Consider the following 22,288-nt stretch of genomic DNA (forward strand, 5'->3'; position numbering starts at 1 on the left):
GTCCTATCCACGTAGGAGCACCAGGTCCCTTACTCTTCGCTGCCCTCTAGCGGCGTCCGGATTTTGGCAGCCCAGCTCCAGCATCCCTACATGCTCCCCTTCGGCTCGCCTGCGTAACTCTCAGGTAAGGAGAAGGCTGGCTAAAAATATCGCCTCGGGGGCAGTTAAGGATGACGACACGCCTGCCGTCCTTCCTCCCCTTCCCGACACCGGGCGGGATCTGTCCGAAAGCTCTGCAATTCCACCTGGGGAGTCCCTTGGCTTGAAATCCTTTATAAAATAAAACACCTAAGATGCGTGTCCTTCTCCATCCATTCGTTCACAGAGAAAGAGCGCGGGCGCTTTATGCAGGACCGGAAGGGTTTAAACTTCGCGGTATCTCCTTGCCCGAAATCCGGAGGGAAGGATGCTGATCCGCTGCGAGGCGCCCCTTGGATCCTGCCCAGCCGCCCTGGGAGAGAACTGAACGGCGGAGGGAGGGGGGGGACTCTCCATTGCTTGTCCCCCCTCGGCCGCCGTAGTCGGAGCAAACACGTGGCTGGGGGGGAGTCCGAGAGGAGGCGCTACAATGTAACTGACGGATGCGGCCGCCCGGTTACAATGTAATTGACTGCCGCAGCGGGGTTCGCTCCAGCTCCGCGGGCTGCCCCCGACGGGGAACATGGAGCAAATGGGCAGCTCCGGTAAGAGGGAAAGTGTTATAGGGAGGGGAAGGGTGGCAAGGGCCAGGAATCGACCCTTAGCTGGGCAGGCGGAAGGCTCCGGGACTGAGCCGCCTCACTGCCCGGATTTGGGTGCATTCTCACAAACTAACCTGCCACCGCCTCGGCTGTCAGGCGGCCCCGGCCGCTGTGCCTAGCTGATGGTTCTGTTGCCTTCAAAAACTCAGGCACCCCAAGGGCCCTGGAGCTGAAGACCAATCCCTAAATTCTGGAGAGCAAACAGTTTTACCTTTGCAAAGGCGTCCTTTTGCCTACCCGAAAATGCGAATCACCAAGTAATTCAGGCAAAGCAAAAAGCCTTTATTACAGGGGTCAAGATTTTGCACGTAAAAGAAAGAAATGGGTTTAGGTAAAATAGGAGGAGGAAGGAGTATTAGGTCTGTTCGCCGCCTTGAGTTATTTATAAAAATAATAAAGGTGGGATAAAAATTAAATAAATAAATAAATAGGTAAATTTGAAAGAAGGCAGGGATGCCATACGAAAATACTAATTTCACCTTTTTAAAAAAGCTAATAATGAAGCCTAAAATTCCAGGTAACAGTTCCATGAGTGAGCTGGATGCAATTAACTGGTTCATCCTCACCGTGGGGAAGTTGGCAGTCCTTGGTTAAACTGGTGCCTTCCTAAAAATGTTGGACTATACCTCCCATCATCCCCAGCCCCAGAAGGAAATGTTGTGCATTCCTGGGAGAAAAAAAAAACATTTAAGGTGGGATGGAGGCAAAACGGTAGTGAAGTAATATTAAAGTGACTAGAGAGATGTCAAGTAGCTATCAGCTCTATTTTTCCCCTAATGGATGCTGGCTTGTGTTTATGAAAGAAAAGAGAACGGCTTGTAATGATTGTCAGTGTGAAGAATTGCCTGGAGCTCTATGCAGGTCAGAAAGGATAAAAAAAAATTAAATAGAGAAATGAGGGAGGAACATAGTTACCTATCTAGATTCTCCACTAAAAAGATGTGTACACACTTTCCCATACGTGTCCACATAAATCGCAAATATTCCATGCAGAAGGTTTTTCCCAAATTGATCTGGCCACTCAGACCGACATAACTTGCCCATCTCCTCTCAGCCCCTGAACAGAATTGGACTGATTTTCTGAACTGAAGTAAGGATCTAAATCAAAGTGTGCTTGATTCCTAGGGCATAATAAACAGGAAAAAGGCCTGCCTGGCTCCCAGGGAGAATAAAGCAATCCTGAGCAAAAACAGATGTTGGGGGACAATAATGAGAGCCTGATGTGCCTTTCCTGGCCCTTTCTTGGAGGACAGAGATGAGTGTGGGTGTCCCAGAACATCCCTAAACCAGTTTACTGTTTTTACTAAAAATGAAGATCCTTCCTGTTTGGTCATGATTTCTCTCATGCGAGGCAGGCAAGGGAATTCCTCAGGCAACCAAATAGTTGAGTCTGGTTGTGCATGCACCCGTGTTGTGCACACGCACATACCCACACATTCACACGTGGTAAGTTGCAGAGTGCATAATTATGACCTCTCTCTTTAATGGAGGATATGTCGGTGTGGGTAGCTCAAGGTCGGGATCTTGTGTCCAAGCACTGATGAAGTGACCCAGTTTGGCAATGAAACATTTGAAAGCAGAAAACTAAGCTCAGTGAATACCAAGATCACAATATTACTCCCCCACCACCACCCCCAGGTGGTTGTCAAAACTGCCTTTTTAAAGGGAGCCAGTTGGGAGTAGCTGCCAAAATGATGAAAAACAAACAAACGTTTTTCTACTTACCTTAGCTTGAAAGGTAAACCCGAGAGGATGGGAAAAAATGTAGGTGTGATTTTGGTCTCTTTTCTTCTTTCTTGCCCTGCAATGAGTTTCCAAGTGGGACATCCGAAACAAAATCTGGGATTACATGGAAACAAATAACCTTGCTGATTTTCCAAGACCAGTCCAACATCGGATTCCCAATTTCAAGGTATTTATCTCCCCCAACAGCACCCACAAGAAAATTTAAGGATTCGCATTAAATGGTACATTTAAAGGTGCAACATTAAATTCCAGCACGCTCCTACAATTATTATAATCAAGAAATACAGGGTGCCTCCCGTTAGTTAGAGATCTCCAGAGCTAGTGGTCAAAAGGCTCTCATTAAGCTCCCAAAACTACCAAACTGTCCTTGTTAATCTGACAGAAGAGGGAAATTACTAAATTCATGGGTGCAGCCATTGTAACTATTTGATTTTCATATTAATAGTTCAATTAAGCAATTCATCGTCATTGCATTTAAAGGGGCATTAGAGGAAGCCATACTTGGCCTTTGTGATATATATCACATACATTGTATGTTTTTTCATGAAGTAAAAGACAACTCTAAAGAAAAGAAAGGCAAAATCAGAAAGAAAAAAGGAAAGGAAAGAAAGTGCAAAAAATAAAATTGAGAAAAATAGCTGAAGAAACAAATGTCTAGAAATAAATGACTTCCGACCTTCTTTTCAACAGATATTAACAAACTCATTATCCCTCCTACCTCATACTTGGTCTTTGTCAAGTATGTCAAGTTTGGGGGGGGGTGATTCTCAGCCCACCATTTAGAAACTGAGGGAAGCCATCAGTCCCCAACAGGTTGTGTGCAATTGTGCATATACACACCTGGTTTGTTCGTCAGGTGCCATCAAGTGGAGCAGAGGCCCACCCTCCTTTGCAGGAATTTGTCATTCTTCATTTCAAGGGATCCAGGGTTGATCCTGACACATGGCCTAGGCCTGTGTTTCTCAACCTTAGCAACTTTAAGATAGGTGGACTTCAACTCCCAGAATATCTTAAAGTTGCTAAGGTTGAGAAACACAGGCCTAGAGAGATAATTGTATGGATCCTCCACTGATGTGAGCTGTCTTGACCCAACAGGGTGCTTCTCTTGCCTCGGCACGATTTCCAGAATTGTGGGAATTCCAGAGTGCCAGGACAATTAAAGCCAACCCTGACTCTCCCCAGAAGGACATCCGCTTTTTAACCCTGGAAGTGAGTAGCTCACGTTTTCACTTGCAGGGATCTCTCCAAACAGGCATGTCCATCAAAACCTGGGAGGTGTTTGATCAAGCCAGGGAGGTGAAAGTGGATCCAGACAAACCTCTCGAGGGGATCCGTCTATCTGTGCTGCAGGTAAAGAAGTTTTTAGTTGCTCAGTTCTGGGACAGCCTGGGCTCTGATTGGAACCCCAAGGAACCTCTGCTGGATCAGACCAGACCTTTCTCTGGGGCCACACCCTGCTCTCGAAGGTCCCTCAAAGCCAGCCCTACCTTATGAAGCTCTCAGGGTTCCAAATATTTCGTCTACTGAGTCAGTGTAATCCACTGCCTCCAATGAATATTCTCCTTTTCCATAACTTTTCCTAGTTCCTTTCTCATGCCTTCAAACCTTTCCTTCCCATCACATTTTGTGCCCACGACTTCCATAAGTTAATAATGGATGGCGTGAGGAAATGCTTCCTTTTGGTTTGTTTTACTGTTTTCTTAAATTGACACTGTAGGAGGAAACTCAGCCTACCAGACTTCTCCTTCATTTCAGAGAGCCAGTTTGGTCTAGTGGTTAAGGTGCCGGGCTAGAAACCAGGAGACCATGAGTTCTAGTCCCGCCTTAGACATGAAAGCCAGCTGGGTGACCTTGGGCCAGTCCCTCTCTCTCAGCCCAACCCACCTCACAGGGTTGTTGTTGTGGGGAAAAGAGGAGGAGGAAGGAATATTTGGTATGTTCGCCACCTTGAGTAATTTATAGAAATAATAAAGGCGAGATTAAATAAATAAACAAACAAACAAACAAACAAATAAATTTCCCTAAGGGACGTCCTACATGGTAGCATCTCACTGGCCTTCACTGATCTCAACAAAGCTAAGCAGGGTCAGTTGTGGCTAGTCCTTGGATGGGCAACTACCAGAAAATTTCAGGGCTGTGGGCTGGGCTAGAAAGTTGGGGGGAAAAAACAATCCTTGAAGAAGACAATCATAAACCATATCCATACTGTTGCTGATAAAACTACTTGAATGGATCCACAAAGTCACCAGGAGTTAAGCTCAATTTGGAAAAACCATTCCATGTTTTTCTTTGAATCTGCTTTTCTTTGAATCTGTGTGAGAGTTATCATGGGAAGGCTGGTCCATGGACTTATTTCCTCTTCCTGCAGGCTAGGAAAACGCTCCTGGTGCCCACCCCTCGTCTGCGTACTGGGCTGTTCAACAGAATTGTCCCTCCTCCTGGAGCAACTAAGGAGACATTAAGAAAATGTGCCACCTCCCAAGTAAGCATCAGAAAGAAGTGGGGAGGCATTGCATGGTGTGGCTGATTTGGGATGGAAGCTTACCTTCTGCCTGCCCACTTCAGCGTGGCACTTTGGTGCCCTCTTGTGTTGAAATGACAACATAGATCTGTGTTTAGTCTATGGGATAATACGTAATAGCAAAACATCAACCTAGATAATCAGAGCATTTTAAATGCCAACAGTGGTGATGGTGCCTATCTGCTAGAATGCATGAACAGTTAGTGTCCAGGTGGAGGTAGGACATGAATGCAGAAAGTAAGACGGGGTTTATGCAACATCGTTTTTTAATTTTTTATTAATTGTTCAAGATATAATTAAGGCACATAATGCAGAATATAAGACCGATAGAATGCAAGTCTAAAAAAAAAACAGGAAAAGCTAAAACGGTACAGGAATAAGCAAAGAAGCACATCAGACCAGTGGCTTCTGACCTTTTCCAGCACAGGTATAAAAGCACCTAACAGTTAATCTCTTACTATTCATTAAACATTGAGTAACACTGTGTCTCTAAAATCAAACCATTTGATCATCAAAACCTGAAATCAAGACTTCATTCTTTTGCGTCACCAGTGAATAGTCCAAGAGCCGCTTCCAGATTGGAATGAATCTAGTTGCAGTATTTTCTCTTATCAATGCTGTCGGTTTATGCAACATCTTAAGCCAACATTTGCTTAATTGTAGTCTATTGAAACAATCATATCTGGCTGTGTTCACACCAAACCTAGCTGAAAGTTGGCCATTTTCGAAGAATCCAACGGTGTCAAATGTTGGGAACAGAGGAAGCCTCTATTCTGCTCCAGTGGGTGGAAAGAGAATTTTGGAGAAGGGGGATTTCAGAAGTACCTTCTTTTCCTGACTATCATGTCTTTTCTCTGTTGTCTTCTTCTTCTTTTTTTTTTTAGGGTGTCAGAGATTATAGTGCCCCCGTAGGGCTAGATGCCAAAGTCCACGTGGACCTGATTGTGGTAGGATCGGTGGCTGTTTCTGAGAAAGGTAGGTGGCTGTCCAACCTGTGAGCATCAGGGACCTGCCAGTGAAGGCCAGCGCAAGAACGAGCAGTTGAATTTAAATGCTACACTGCGCTACTACAACAGCAAACATGAATCAAATAACAACCTCCAGTCCAGATGTAGCCCACCACTGAATATCAATTGTGGGGGGAAATAAGGATTATTTCTGCATTGTACATTGGCGGATTGGGGCAAAGGGGTGTGGCTCAACCTACATTATGTCATCTTCAGAGCAATGCCCTCATACTAATATACAGTGTATGTTTTTTTTAAAATCCAGAAATTAAGAAATGGCTTTCTTAAGGGCAATGTTTGGGCTAAAACACAAAGCACAGTTATGACAAGGTGGCTTAAGTCCTTGGTTTGGGGAGATTGGTCATGACACGGAGAAGCAAGTGGACCCTTAATTTGCATTTGTCCTGAATGCTTGTTGAGCTATTCTTGAAAGAAGCTGAAAAGCGTTGTGTGCAAATCTCAGCACCAGCAGCTGGGACCGGATCCGAGGATATGAAAATAAAAGAGGCGTTTACGCAAAATCTTTCCCGAATTGTAAGTGGCACACAGCCCCTTAGAAGAGATCACTTTCTCTCTTCCACGCAGGCAACAAGTTTTGTTTCTCCATCTTAGTCTCAGCTAACACTGGAAATGGTTTTGGCCTCTCCCAGTAAGATGATGGGCTGCCAGATCTCTGGAGGACAATTCCAGAGGGCATTTGATGAGGTCTGATGTCCACTTTGCATTATCAGGGGGGCTCCAGACCCCCTTGAGAGATTCCTCGCCTTCCGCTTTTGCCCGGCTACAAGTCAATTTTTGCACACCTGTTTTAGACCTTTTGCACACCTTTTCTCACTGTAGGCTGGCGGATCGGGAAAGGAGAAGGCTTTGCGGACATGGAATATGCCATGATGGTTTCTATGGGAGCCATAGGACAGGATACAGTGGTTGTCACGGCCGTCCATGACTGTCAGGTAATGGTTACGGCAAGGGATAGAAAGCAGGGGCTAAAAACATTTGGGGAGGAGGGAGGGAGGGAGACTCAAGGCGGGGTTTCCCAACCTCAGCAGCTTTAAGATGCGTGGACTTCAACTGCCGGCTGGGGAATTCTGGGAGCTGAAGCCTGCCCGTCTTAAAGTTGCGGAGGTTGAGAAACACTGATCTCAGGGACACATTTCCTATAAAAGGGCATGGTGGTCCAGCTCACCTTGATCAGCGACAGAGTGTGGCTCTGAAACTTTTGCCCACTGGCTTCCCGAAAAACAGTGGCACACCACTTTGGTGTAATCTAAAGTGTAATCTGTAGTCAGGATTCCAATCCTGTATCATCTGCGCTGGCTCCAGTAGAAGGGCTGGTGTCCACTTAAGTAGAACATCAAACGTGAGTTGTTTCGGAAGGTCCAATGTTCTTTGCATATCATGGATAAGGTAAATCATTCTGGGCAAGGTGGACTCCAGTCTGGTTCTGCCTAAGGCAGATTCATCTACTGCAAAGTGTTCTGGGCCCAAATCAAGGTTCTGGTGTGGATCATTAGAACCCTAAATCAGCCTTCCCCAACTTGGGCACCTTCTCAAGTTGACCCATGAAAGTCAACTTTAGAAGGTTGGTTAGAAATGGCCAGGCTGGCTGGGAAACTCCAGAACTGAAGTCCATATTTCTGGAGGACCCCCAGATGGGGGAAATGGTGTGAGGGAAGTGGTTTAGTGTCACATCCAGCTGATTTAAGTCAAAAAATTTCCTGTGAGTGTGCTAAAGGAACTCAGTGTGATTCAACCTACACATTGGCATCTCTTCTCCTCCTCTCCCTAGGTAGTGGATATCCAAGAACAACTTCTGGATGACCATGATCTAACTGTAGATTATATCCTTACCCCAACAAGAATAATCAGGACAGAATGCAAGCAGCCAAAGCCTTGGGGAATCATGTGGTATAAGGCATGTGTCTTTTGCAACTTAGCTCCTAGTGGGCAGGGGACGGGGAAAGATTCATACTCCTAAAGCATCTCTCCACATTGGCACTCCAGGCTCTGCAAATAATCCCATGTCCTAGGATATGGAACCCAGCTGAAATGTATTACCTAAGCTGTAGATGTAGGTATTATAAAAACTACTAAGGGAAAAAAGATGCACTTTGAGAAGCATTCCTGCCTCTTAAGGAGAGGAATGCCTCTTCTCATCAGAAGGAGTCAAATGTTATATGCTTTGGGCTTGGGAAGGCTCGCTTTCCTCCTCAAAGGGTTACACCCCTTTATAAAACTGATCGAGTGCTGGATTTTATGGCAAGATGCAAATTATTTTCTGTATTGTGGAAAAGGGGTCCACCTTACCTTCCTCCTCTGCAGAGAGTTTTTCATTTGAAGGAAGAGCAAGAAAGGGCAGTAGCCAAAGCAGTAAATCATGCCTTAGCATGCCTCAAAGCAAGAGGATAAATGGACAGTAGTGCTGAATGAGCTTGCAGCTGTCAATTTCACAAAACATTGTGAAATTGACAGCTAGTCGGAAAAAAGTAATGGAAATCCCTGGCCAAAGAAATCCATACACGCTTGTCGTCAGTGGCCCCCTATTTTTAACAGACAGGTCAATGCTCTTCTCCAAGGCTGTTTTAGAACTGTTATCAGGCGAGGGCAAAGATCATGAAACTGTGCCTGTTGGGGAACCGAAACTCAAATGAACCGGAGAAGAATCTTCCTTGCAGTTGATGGCTTCATTTCAAGACCAGCCGAGGATTCTGAAGAGTCTTCCGAAGATGTGTGGCCAGAGCTGCTCCATTTAGCACACTGGGGTGGCTTCTGCTCTCTTTGGGCTGCCTGTGGTGGAGGTTTGAGAAACCAAGCAGGGGAGAAGTCCCTGAGAATTGACTGGATCTTTTGGTTATACATTAACCAACAGTTTTGCCCAAGGCCTAATGTCTACCTACCTAGATTTCCTAGGTGGGCTTTCCTCTTCCTTCCTTCTTTCCTTCTTTCCTTCCTTCCATCCATCCATCCATCTCTATCAAGGATGGCCTGCACTCAAACATGGGTGTTCCTGTCTCCCTGTTGCTTTGCATGCACATGCACACACACGCACACCCCACCCCACATCACTCCTCTGGTGTTGGAATTCGACCTCCGTAAATTTTTTTCTTGGGCATTTTTGCCTCCCTTGCCTGTAATCACAAGGGAAATCTGCCAGGTTCTGGCAAAGGCCCCACAGACTCTTTCATCTTGGTGGTGATTTTGACACTCCAGCAGACAGGACTGGTCTGCAGCCAAGCCCATTTATCCTGCCGATGATCTCCACTTATGGGGGAGGGGGAAGGAGATGAAAGCTTACAATCTGCCTGGGGGCGAAAGATCTGTCCACAGGCTCTGCCATCTGTTTCCTTGATTTAGCAAGTTCTTTTTGATCACAGCACTGCTACCTCTCTGGCCAGTGATCTGGATGAGGATGAGTCCCCTGTGAACTCCCACCCCACCTTATTATAGAAGACAAGGAGGAGGAAAGAGGAGAAGAAAAGCACAGCAACTTTTATTTTAATGGCCAATACGACCTGATCTGGCATTTTTTGAAGGCATGTCAGCAGAGGAATTCTCAACATCTGCCACACTGGCATGGTTCCATTTTTTTAGAGCAGCGTACCCAAATCCTTCCAGAATGGTTGGGCTACAACTCCCATCATCCTCCAGCCAGCACAACGCCTGGGCAGCGAGCTGGGGAAAGCTGATGAGGCATTTTCACCCAGAGTTGGTCTGTTCACCATGTAACTTAACTTCACGTAAGTTCCTCTTTTTCCTTTTTTAAAGAGGAGCAGAGAACAAATAAAAACTGAACAGACAGTTAAGTGACTATGGATTTATCCATTCTACAAGGAATGTTCGTCTAAATTTGGACAGCAGGAGAAACAACAAAGCTGGTGCCTCCTTGTTTACATCAGAGGTTGCTGAAGGATCTCCCAAGCAGCAAGACCGCTCAGTGACAGACAAAGATGTCCTTCTAAACCAGTGTTGCTCATGGCTGGCTGGGGAATTCTGGGAGTTGAAGTCCACACACCTGAAAGTTGCCAAGGTTGAGCAACACTGTTCTAAACAGACTGTGCAACAGTTGGCTGAGAGGTCAATAATTTTCTCCCCCATTGGGAGAGGCAAACTCATTCAGAAGGGTGAACACGGTTTCGGCATCATGCTAAAATTTACAAACCCTGGGTTTGAATCCTCCCGCAGCCATGAAGCTTTGATGGGCACCTGCATCTGATAGCCCAGACTATCTCAGAGGGTTATAAGGATGAGAAGAGCAGAGAACTGTGCGTGGCAATTACCGCTCAAGTAAACAAGGCACAAAATAATATTTTAGTAATATTTTGATGCTGCTCCTTTCTACACAGACGGTTGCAACGATGGGGTTTCAGCAGGGCAGCTGCTCATGCTGACGGTGTCTGATTCCAGGCAGCAAAAAAGGCCAGTGTACTGTGAGATTCTACTCTTAGCATTTGTGATATATACTGTCCTTTCTGGCAGAGTCTTGTTCTTCAGAGCAATGGACCTTATCTTAAGCATCTCTTGGTGTCCTGGAGAAGTTGGGTGGCAGGTATCACCATTACACTGTAAATTGTTTAATGTGTGTGTGTCTCTCTCTCTGCCTCTCTGGGTATATGTGTGTGTGCGTTTTAATTTAATGCATATTAAATATACATTTATATAATTATGTTATATAAATATATAGTGTACTATACTTATGTAACTTATTTGTAATTGCTTACAGTGTAACAGATAATTGTGTTTGTGTAAAGTTGTTATAATAGTATATATGTGTTTCTTTTCCTTCTAGATCAGTCACGAAACTCTGAAGAAAATCCCAGTCCTCAAGAGTCTTCACTGCAAAGAGAAACGAGAAGGCAAAGATGTTTGCCTCCAAGGCGAACGGCCTGATGCTTCGCTCGCTGGGAAGTCGCCAAGGGGAGCCCGTGACAAATTTCCGGGAAGCATTAAGTCACAGGGTGAGACCAGCTTGGCCCAACCAAGGCCAGAAGAGGGGGATTTATCAGATGCAAAAGGCCACCTCAAGGGTCCTGCCACTGTCTACGTGGGCAGCATTCCCCTAGGAACCAGAGTGAGTGAATTAAAGGATGCCCTAAGAAAGCACCACGTGACTCCTGCAAGGCTCACCTGGCACGGCGCACAACGCCAAGCGTTCCTCGGCTACAGTGATCAATCCAAGGCTGAAGAGGCTCTTGCAGCACTGCAAGGCTTAGCTCTCCAAGGGGGCTCCCTGCGTGTTGAACTGGCCAGGAGCCAGCATGGCAAAGTGGCTCCTAGGCCCCGTTAATGGAGAGGACCTGCCGAAACAAATTTCAGTTTGATGGTGGAGTGGCAGCCATCTGAGAGCTTGCCCCTTTGCTGAGATGTCCCGCTTAAGATGAGGAAGTGGCACATCCTCACTGTTTGGTTATTTATATGAAAATGGTTCTCTTGGCCTGTTTCACACCATTCAGGGAAGGGGCGATGTTGAAGCTGTAGAGTGGATTAAGGCAACTTCTGTACTCTTCTGGATACAGTTGGATTAAGACTCACAGCTTCCTTCACGACTGGTCACGTTTGCTGAGGATGGACATTCAGCAAAATTGAAGGGCTGTAATTTGTATATGCCCCTCCCCCCCCACACACACACACCACAAAGCAACACTGATTCAGTGTTTTGTTATCTGTGTCCATAGAAGAGGAGGGAAGATACCAGACTTGGTCTTTGTGGCAAGACCTGGAGATGGTAAAATGGTCCTTTGGGTTGCAGAAGGACAGGCCCTATTTGGCATGTGGCTGTTCTGTCCTTGCTTCCTTTGCATAGGACAACTTTGAGAAATGCCCATCCTCTGCTCCACTGCAATTTGTTACGGCGCCCCTCCTCGGATCCTTATTGTATAATCTCTATAAAGCGAGTCATAATGAGTTGGTATTTACCAAGCAAACATTTCTTTGAAAAACAAGTCATGTCAGACTTCGCTAACCACAGAATTGTTTGGAAAATCAGAAGGAAAAGCAAGTGTTACAAAGGATTCTTCTTCTCCAGGTAGACATAATTCTAGCCTTCTTCAACCTGGTGCCCTCCAGGTAGTTAGGTCTAGTCTCACAGTTTGCTCCTGGATGGCACCTGAGTTGGAGTGGGCTGTTTAATACTCTGTTGAAGTGTTTCTCAACCTTGGCAAGTTTAAGATGGGTGGACTTCAACACCCAGAATTCCCCAGCCAGCCAAGCTGGCTGGGGAATTCTGGGCGTTGAAGTCCACCCATCTTAAACTTGCCAAGGTTGAGAAACACTGCTCTATTATCATCTTGACTGATGAATTTCAAGCCTCAGTAATTATTTTCTCTACAGGGAATTGTTGACAGAAAGAGTAAATTTAGAAAGTACTCACAATTGCCTAGGCAAAACAAAAACAAAGCATTCTTTAGAGTGCAAGTGTGTGTGTGTGTGTGTGTTTCTTTGCTTTGTTTGAACAAAAAGTTGAATTTGGCTGGACTTCTTTCTCAACAGAAGCACTTTTGCAGCTGATCTCAGGCAAGAAGTCAAAATAAGCAATGAAATGTTTCTTTACTTAAAAAATTCGAGAGTTGGAAATCTTTTTCGTACCTCCAGGGTGTGCTACTAAGTATATTTTAAGTATATTATTATGCCTCAAGAGAGGGCGGGCCTTTCACAAAGCATTAACATAAACCTTCCCAAGGTTGGAGAGCGTTACAGCTTAAAAAAAGAGAAAAAGAAAACTTGCAGAACGCGCTGCTGTATTCTTTCCTCAGCTTATTCCTTTCCTTTGCTCACCGAACGAAAGCCGAAGTTTGATGCAATAACAGTAGCATTCTGCAAGGGTTCGAGAGCCATTGACACAATGGGAAAAACAGTGAAATGTATTCTTCCTTCCCCACTGTCTCCACCCCACTGTGAACAACCTTTCTCCAGGGCTGAAATATTTTGGCAAATTTCAAAGAATTGTGCACTGATTTTTCCACTATCAAGGGGTCATATCACTGGATGTACCCAGATGGAAGGGACTCCTAGGAATTAAAATGCTATAAGAGGTTGAAAATCAGAACATTTTTAGGGGGAAAATAAGATTGGCTTGCAGGCGAGTGTTCAGAGGAGTTAGTGAAAGTCACAATTCCCAGACGGTAGAAGCTTAAAGTCCCAGTTTCAACCCTCACATTTTTTTCTGATGAAGTGGTACATTTCCTGTTGCATAGCAAATTAAAATGGTCTCTTAAGTGCAGGTTGGGTTTTCATTTGAGTAGGTAGTACATAAATATGCAGTAAAAGTACTTAAACAGCTAATCTGTTGCAACTCTCTTGATTAAAACAGAAGTTTGGTGCCCATCAACAAATGGTTGTGCCAGTCCTTAAAAAGTAGGAATTTGTCATCTTGAAACAATGCATTTCTTACGTTGTGCTGCTGCAGCATATATGTCCAGTGAAAGCTAAAGTAAAAAAAAAACTATTTTTAAATAAAATTATTTTAAAATGGTGCTGTCTCTTTACTATTTAATCCAGTTTATATAACTTCCTGTATCTGAGCTGTCCTGAAGTTTGGGACATAGAATACGGGTTAAAAAAAAATCACTGAATTAAATATAGAGATGGGGAGTCAAAAGAAGAAATGAACAACAGGGAAAATAAAGAGGTGATAGGTGTATTGGGTCATCTGCAGGAGTCAAAAAAGTCAACTGGTCAATCCCCCCCCCCACCGCCTTTTTAAGTGTGTTGTGCGTGAAATGCATTTTACCAAGGGGTGGAACTTTCATTGCACGCTCATAACTGACGTATTTACTTGTTTTACACCCCCATCTCTAATGCCCCTGGTGTGCAAATGAGGATAGTGTGTCATGGTTGAATGTACCTGATTGGACTGTGCATTAAGAATGGACATCGCTCTTATGTTTATAGCTTCTTAATATTTTCAGTGTTGTATGCCATCCAGAGTCTTAGGGAGCTGGAATTATAAATAAATAATTTGAATTCCAGCCACATGAAAATTGCTGGGATATTGCCCTTCCTCTCCCTGAAAAAATACCAACAAAAGCAATCCTTTGACTGAAAAGTTTTCCCGTCCGACGTTGAAGTGATGGTTCCTTTCTTGTATGCAGACATTATCCCTGAATTGGTTAGACTACATGTGACGGATGGACTGAGATATAATTCACAAAGAGGGTTACCAAAACTTCTATGGGTTTGCAATGAAGGAGTGACTTATGGACTTTCTCTAGCCAAGTCTGGTTTGTGGCCTTGAGCCATGGTTTGTTAATCATTTATTACACAAGCCACAAGTGCCTGCATTCACACAGCACCATGATTCCTTAGCTACGTTGCACAAACCACAGTTTTGAGTTTTACTAATGCAGTAGGCTAAAGCCAAGGTAACCACATGAAGGCTTAATATAATATCTAACGTGAGCCAATGGTTTGGCCACCCAAGAGCATCGACATTATAAGTGATGAACTTGCACCAGGCAGGCCAACCTGCTTTCAGAGCAGATGCAGGAAAATCTTTGTGTGTGTGTGTGTGGAAGGAAGGAAGGAAGGAAGGAAGGAAGGTAGGTCCTTTTTTCAGAATAAATTTAATTATTAGAATCTTGAGAGCCAGTTTGGTGTAGTGGTTAAGGCGCCGGGCTAGAAACTGAGAGACTCTGAGTTCTAGTCCTGCCTTGGGCACAAAGCCAACTGGGTGACCTTGGGCCAGTCCCTTTCTCTCAGCCCTAGGAAGGAGCAATGGCAAACCACTTCTGAAAAACCTGGCCAAGAAAACTGCAGGGACTTGTTCAGTCAGTCTCTGAAAATCAGAGAACAGATTAAAAACAAAAAGAATCTCAAGAGGTGATTGGCTACTCAGACTCTACCACTTTGGCCTGTTTAGTTTAAGAAAGGCAAAGACTTCATCTCGAAAAGGAAGCTATCATTCAGGCTGTTGAAACGTGGGGTTATTCTTTGCTACTGCATGTAAACAAGGAATGGGAGGCCTATTGTACATAAACTGCTGGTTCCTTGCAAATCTCTGGGGAGGCATTATTAGATCCTGTTCATCCAGGTGTGCGGTTGCATTCTGATCACTGGATTCACAACCTTTCCACTGGCATTTTCCAATAGTGAGGGGCTATTTTTGACATTTCAGCCCTGATTTCCTTTTCCAAGAAGCAGAGGGACTCGGAATATTAAGTGCCCGGAAATCAGCCCAGACCTTCAGCACTTAAAGAAAAAGGATTTCGCTGGAATGATGTGGCTTAGAAACTTATCTAGCATCTTCAGTTTTGAAGCTCCAGATTACTCAACATAAATAGGAGTTTCTCTTCCTAAGAGCTCAAGTCCGTAGAAAGAAAACATTCCATAAAATTGGGCTGGACATGCAAGAGGGCTGCATTTTGCTTGCCACCAAGCCTACAATGTCCAGCAGGTGGCACGATGGTTCCATGAAATATCATCCAAAGAAAGATGGCCACAGCCAACCCTATGTGGTTTTATTGATTAGCCTTCCCATGTGTGTTGCCACCAGTCTTCCCATCATAACTAGTTATCTCTTTGATGCCTGCAGTTTTCTTTCTTTTGATACAGATTATTTAAGGTGAAAATATGTGACTGGTGTACAGTAAGCTGGAGTGCTTCCTGGAGGAAAGGATGGATCATAGACCTCCCCAACACTTTTGGACCAGTTTTATTTCTTTGTAGCTTACCTGTACAACATCTCCAATGTCACCTGGGCATGATGGGACCAAGGAGTAGGGCAAGAGGAGGCTGCATGGTGTTGATCCCTTTCCCCCGTTGCATCCATTTCCGGGGGAATGTTGGGATTCTCTTGCTAATGCTGAAGGGGCCCTAGGACAATCCACAGCTGCAGGATGATAGGGGATATATTCACAAGCCTGCAAAAATTGCCATGGCCGTCACACCATTTTGGTTGAAGGAAACGAAGCCAGTAATTCTTTGGGTGTTTGCAAACCATGTGCAAAAGAACAGTGGTTGCTGTGATGTGTTGTTTCAACAATAAATGCACACTCTCTTGACACAGAGATGTGGATTCTTGTTACAACGGAAATAAAGCTGCAGGTGGAATGGGAATTATTATTTTTGGAACTCATTAGAAGTTCAAAAATCATTATGTGAGATATTTCTTCACTGCTACTTTTGGCCTTCACTTGACTGAATAGTGGCTGAATCAGAGAGATCATGTTAAAATCCTTGTTCAACGGAAAAGGCTTACTGGCTGCAGCTCAGGAGCCATTAATTCTGATGGTTCATTGCAATCTTGGTGTTTGGAGGCAATGCTGACAGAAGAAAACAAAATCTCTGTTGTTATACTATGTTTATGAAAAATAATCGCTTGGAAGTGTTCTAAACCCACTGGGGAATTTTGTTGCAATACTGTAGAGATGAGAAGGAACTTTTAAGGATTTTTTTTTCCAAATCCTTTCTTTCTCCCTTAAATTGTTATTAGCAGCAGTCACAAAAATGTGCAAGCATTCATAATCTCTCAATCTGTTCATCAGGCAATCTAACTGGATTTAAATAAAGTTTTTAAGGACACAGGAAAGGAAACTTGCTGCAGTGAAGTCTTGAGTTTACTTCTGAATTTGAAGTAAAACGTTGAAAAGACATCTACAGGAGAGATCAAACTAAGCTTCCTTTGGTGCGATAAAGTTTTGAGTTCCATCCAGGATATTGTGTCTTAGGCTGTTCCTGTTCGTAACAGGAGCATCTAATGGAGTGGTAACTTTTATTTCAAATAAAAATGGTTAGCATAACACAGTTTTACATTCATGTATGACACAGTAGCTGCGCTCATATGGCCCAGATGACCCACCATCTCCTCCAACCACTTCATTTACACTTGCAGTCCAGCAACTGTCAAACTGGGTTGATTCTGACTGGGTTAGCCATTCCTCAACCTTATTGTTATTGTTGTTGTTCCTCCTAGGTACCATCATCCCCATAACCCTAACCCTTTTTTCACCCTGCCCAATCCATGTGGTTGTGGGGGGTCAAAACTGAAACAACCACAAGATGGAATATCCAGAAAAGGCCAGATAACACCCCAATCAGTTGTCCAGAAGGTTGAATTGCTTGGGTGAGTCCATAAAGATCTGTTGGGGGTACTGTCTAACTCCTTTCTTGTTTGCCTTCCCGTAGATAATCTAGCTGAGTGTCTTGCATAAATAAGTAAACAGCCAAAGTTTAAAAAATGAGTAGTTCAGTTTCTTTCAACGAATCTCACTGTTGCTTGTAAGCCATGGTTTAAGTCTAAGTGTTATGTTTGAAGCCATCACATTGTGACTTATTCAGTAATCATGGTTATCATTGTTTACAGTATTTATGTCAACACAAATAACACAATCATGTTAATGTTTGAGTTTAATCTGGATTTTGATTGCATGAATGCTGCTTTTCTTTTCCCATTTTGTCTGTCTTTGCTGTTGTTAGCCTCCTTGCTGGTCAGATAGATTGAGATAGGAATCCAGGAATCAATTAAATTAATTAATTGGCTTAGTGTGATGTGTAAACTTAGCTCTCTCATCTCCTAGGCTAAGCCAGGCTAGTCCTCTCAGATTAAACATTACAGAAGAGGATCTCTTCTTTGAGACTGCTCTGGCTTATATATGAATTCTTCAGGCCTCAGTCTGAATTTTTTGTCAAAGGGGCATAAAGTGGAGAAAAAGGAACTGCCTTTTTAGGCTAAGTTTAGGGTTAGGATCAGACCTGCTGAGGGTTTGGATGGAACACCACCAGAAAATTCCAGGACTTTTGGCTAGACTGGGAAATTTAAGGGGAAAAAAATTCCATTAATTGGCAAAATGACAAACGATTTCCATCAAGTTGCCCAGAAGATTGCATGGACATGTCCATGCGGTTACCAGGAGACCCTGCTCAACTCGAGGGAATCTTTATCTTCATGGCTTTCAGATCTGGTCTGAAAAAATCCAGACTTGGCAGCTAAGAAATGAGGTTTTCTGCATATCTTTGCTGCAGTTTGGATTTTTGCATTTCACCCCTGGTAGCCCTAACCTCTGCCGCTTTGTTAAAAGAGCCCTTATTCCAGGGAGGGGTAGGATGGCAACTTCACCTCCACAATGGAATCTACGTCCCTCGAAAGACTCCCACATGTTTAGATGTTTAAGAAATGTATAAAAAGGTCTTGCACCTCCAGCCGTGGAGTTTTGATCTCTTGTAAATATTTCCCTGTTCGGCAGATACAGAGGTAGGCACTTCAGCTTGAGGACAGCAGGCGACAGATCCCCCAAATTAAGACTGCTTTCGTACATGTTCAGGTGGGGGTTTTGCACTCCATTGCTCTGCAGACATGCGCTCCTCCTGCAGGGATGTTTATTGTTTCTAGCACCGGTTTTCTCTGCAGTTTGATCGACAAGCCTTGTTTGGGGGAAAGGGGCGAAAGAGAGGGAATATTTTGCTTTTACAATCTCTCTGCTACTATTTGACCTGAGAAGAAGGCATAGAAATATTCACACCACTCTGTATCATTGCTGGTTCAGGTTGAGGAAAGAATTATTTTATTATTTTATTTTATTGTTTTATTTTATTTGCTTTTCAGCTTGAGAACTCTTGACGTATTAAAACACAACAACTAGCATCCACATTAGTCCCAAATGCAGCAACTCCAGACAGGCTCACAGCGAGGTATTTGTGCTACTAATTGCTTTGGTTGGTTATTGATCGTTCCTCTGTAAACTGAGCAGAAAAAAATTACTCCGTGGCCTTGAATAATCAGCTTTGAAAAAAATCAGTTGATCTCCAGAGACACTCCGAGTGTGGTGGGTCCAGAAAATGGGGGGGTGGGAGGTGGGGGGGGGCCAGGAGAGGCAGTGGAAAAGTGGCTGTTACAAATTTCGTGCTAGTAAATTTCAGCTTTAATGCAAAGGCCTACCTCAAACATTTCCTAAAAATAACTGAAAAATATTATACTTATATAAACCAGATTGGAAAGTATGCTTGCAATTATACTAGGAGTTATGATACTTGTTTGGAATGATACAAAACAAGAAGAAAGAGAAATCATGTCTTTTTTGGTGTTCCAGTGGCAATTTAATTTCTTTTTACCTGCAATGTTTTGGAAGCCTCTGCAATTGTAAAAAAAAAATAATGGACAAGCTAAGACACCTTAGCAGCCAATGTGTAAAAATGTGAAAATCCTTCCAGTATATCAATATACAATTAGCATCTTCATCATCTCAGTAATATTGCAATGCAGAGTTATGGAAATAACAAGGCTTGGGGAAAATGGGAAGCAGGAAACATAAGTAGAAAGAATATGATAGACAATTTCTTTTAAAAGAGTAGGAACTGTACAAAAAATGCAGTAAATTAATTATTTCTATGCTCTGGCTCTTTTGCTGCTCATTGATTTCCCTCTTAGCTAAGAAAAAAAAGTTGTTTCTGACCAAACATATAGCTTGTTTCAGTTACTTTCAATAGATTGTTTATGTTGTTCTTAGTTTAGCTCTTTAAAACATCTTCTAATTTCAGTAAGTTTCATTCATATCTGTTTTGGCATTACAAAATCCTGTGTTTTAGAGAAAGAAGGAAATAATCTTGAGTTAGGACCAGCTGTATCCATATTTAATCCCTTTCAAAATAACGTCTTCCCAAAACAAGGAGGGAAATAGGTCTTTCAGAATCCTGCCTTTATAAGTATTGCTTCGTGGTTTTGCGTCACAAAAAGAACTGCAGAAGGATAAGATGCAAGGAAATGAGCAGTGATTTTTTTACACAGACATTTAACAGCTGTAATTCTAGCCTGCTTTCAACACCATATTTAAATTTCAAATAGTCCCAGATTTGGGGGACTTATCGTGACCCCAGTTTTTGGGCGCTGGAAAAACAAAACAAACTCTGAAACAGCCCTAGAAGTTGAGATAACAAGTGGGCTCCTTTCGACACCTTGTCCCTCCCCCTCAGCACATGGATCAGTAATTAAAGTCATAGGTTTAACGTGTCATTCAAACCTAGAGTAAACCTAGAGTAAACCATTTTGGTTTATGGAAGCCAGAACTTAGAACCAAGGCTTGTTGTAGGTTTAAAGCAGTATTTCTCAAACTTGGCAACTTGAAGATGTGTGGACTTGAACTCCCAGAATTCCCCAGCCAGCCATGGCTGGCTGGGGAATTCTGGGAGTTCAAGTCCACACATCTTCAAGTTGCCAAGTTTGAAAAACACTGCTTTAAAGTCTAGTTGTCGTGAACAGCATGTTGTAACTCATTCTGAATTTGGAAAGCACAGTCCACCTTTAATTAATTAAAGACACCCCCCCTGCTTTGAGGTGCAAAGATAGTGGGACATGCTTATTTGTTAACTAGACATTTGGGAGAGTGTTTGGTGAACACAGGCAATGCATCAAGATTAGATTGTGGGTAGATGTGAACGATCCAAAAATACATAAATGCAAAGCTACCTGGGATGCAAATGAAACTGTTAGCTTCTCCTTTCACTTTCTGTCTTATCCAGGCAGGTCCACAGGGTGTGGTCAAAGAAAGGCTGGATGGCAGCCTCGCTGAGGCTCTGCCTGCTTTTATGTGCATCTCGATGCCCGTAAAAAATGGGCAGAGCTTCCATCGCACCACTGAGGCTGCCATCTTGACTTTCTGAGCCATACCCTGAGGACACACCTGGGTGATTCTTTGATTCTTCCTGGCCAAGACGGTTTATAAGGGAGGGCTGCCTGCTGTGCGACATTTACTTCCACTCAAATAAAACAGAAAAGCAGAAGTGTTTTCCCAGCGCCTGCAAGGAAGATTTTAAAAAGCTAACGCTGGTGGCAAGGGAGTAGATTCAGGGAAATGACTTTCCATGCCAAAGGTAGCATGAAGAGGCTCCCCCAGTCGCAGACAGTTAAAACAAGAAACACCATAAGGTAGTGCAGCCTTTCCCAACGTGGGCCATGCTGCTTGGGAACAAAGGGAGATGCGATCCAAGGCCTCTGGAGGCCACCAGCTGAGGGATACCTCTGGCAGATATCTGGGGGTCCTTCAGCAGAATGAGAAACAGCCAAAACAGCAGCACCACGCAAGGTTTGATGGAAGCATGCCCAGCAGATGCTAATAAACCTCGTAGCTGTGTTATTGGTCAATAAAGTCCATAAAAGCAAAGGTTTCATCTGCATGAAGTATGTCTAAATGAAATGACTGCTTGAGGAACAGATTTAGATGACCCAGGACAAAAAAGCATTTTCAGAGGCAGTCCCCTGACTTAGGAATGCCAGTTACACCCATGCTATTTTATTGTCTTTTCCATGCCCAGTAAAGGCACTTCATTTCCCCCAGATTGTTCCATCATCTGTCCATTCCATCGGGATCTTTTTAAAATGTTTCCTAGTGTTTTTCACTCTCTGCCATTGTAGATTTTACTGCTTATTTTATCTTACGTGTTTTCTACCACGCAGGAATGCATGCTTTTATTAACGCGTTTAACCTTCCCTTTGGATTGTTTGAATGTGGTTGTTTAATTTTTTTAAAAAATTAAAGATTAAATAAAATCAACTTCGTCGGATAAAAACCCAGAAAGACAAAAACCTGCTGGAATTTTTTTTTGAAATGCATCTTCCTAAGAAGAGAGCAAGGCAGCCGCCAAAGTGACTCCAAGAACCACTGAAATCTAGCCACATAAGTAGCTTTCTCATGTCCCAGCTAACCTGGTTTTGCCTTGGGAGGGATGTGGAGGAGGGCTTCTTCCTAGAACAAACTGGCTGGCTAAAGAAACCGCCACCTAAACCACTGGTCTAGGTTTAGAGCTGTGTTTCATGTTTACATCTGCCAAGTGGCCATTTCCTGTCTCTTATCAGTGAGGCATCACATATCTGGTCTAAAATAGCATACCGAATCATGGCTTTCAAGTAAACTTGAACCTGGTTGATATTTGTTTACTGTATGGAATAATGGCTTGGATTCGAAGGCATGACGAAATCTCATGAATGTTTATTTGCGGACTGAGTTCAAGGCAGCCCGCTCCCCAGCAAGTCCTAATACAAAGCTTATCTTTAGTCAGTTAAAGTGATTAAAATCAATGAGGCCAGTTAATTGGGATTCAACTCCCCCCCCCCCCAGCTTCAATGGAAGCACAGCCCAACTACTGTAAAAAAGAGGAACATTTCAGCCATTTTAAAACATGCATTGTCCAGCCCAGTGGATGAGAAATAGGTTCACCTGCTTTTTAAATAAGAATTTACTGGGCTTATATCTTTGCATTTATGGGAGAACTGGACCATATATGAGCACCAAACTCTGGCCTTTTCAGAATGTTGCAATGCAGTCCCCATAAATTATTAACATGGAATGTAT

The 22,288-nt window shown here is 43.5% G+C and overlaps 1 protein-coding gene across 1 annotated transcript; it reads left to right on the plus strand.

Moving 5' to 3' along the window:
* The first annotated feature begins 556 nt into the window (after positions 1-556).
* Positions 557-13,292, plus strand: MTHFSD (methenyltetrahydrofolate synthetase domain containing). The gene is made up of 8 exons (XM_063312914.1): positions 557-683; positions 2,552-2,652; positions 3,723-3,836; positions 4,855-4,968; positions 5,892-5,982; positions 6,855-6,967; positions 7,804-7,929; positions 10,801-13,292. Exons 1-8 carry the CDS (start codon positions 662-664, stop codon positions 11,296-11,298), a joined length of 1,179 nt encoding a protein of 392 aa, XP_063168984.1. The 5' UTR covers positions 557-661; the 3' UTR covers positions 11,299-13,292.
* The last annotated feature ends 8,996 nt before the right edge of the window (positions 13,293-22,288 follow it).

The sequence above is a fragment of the Candoia aspera genome, chromosome 11 (assembly GCF_035149785.1).
Source record: "Candoia aspera isolate rCanAsp1 chromosome 11, rCanAsp1.hap2, whole genome shotgun sequence".
Taxonomy (NCBI): domain Eukaryota; kingdom Metazoa; phylum Chordata; class Lepidosauria; order Squamata; family Boidae; genus Candoia; species Candoia aspera.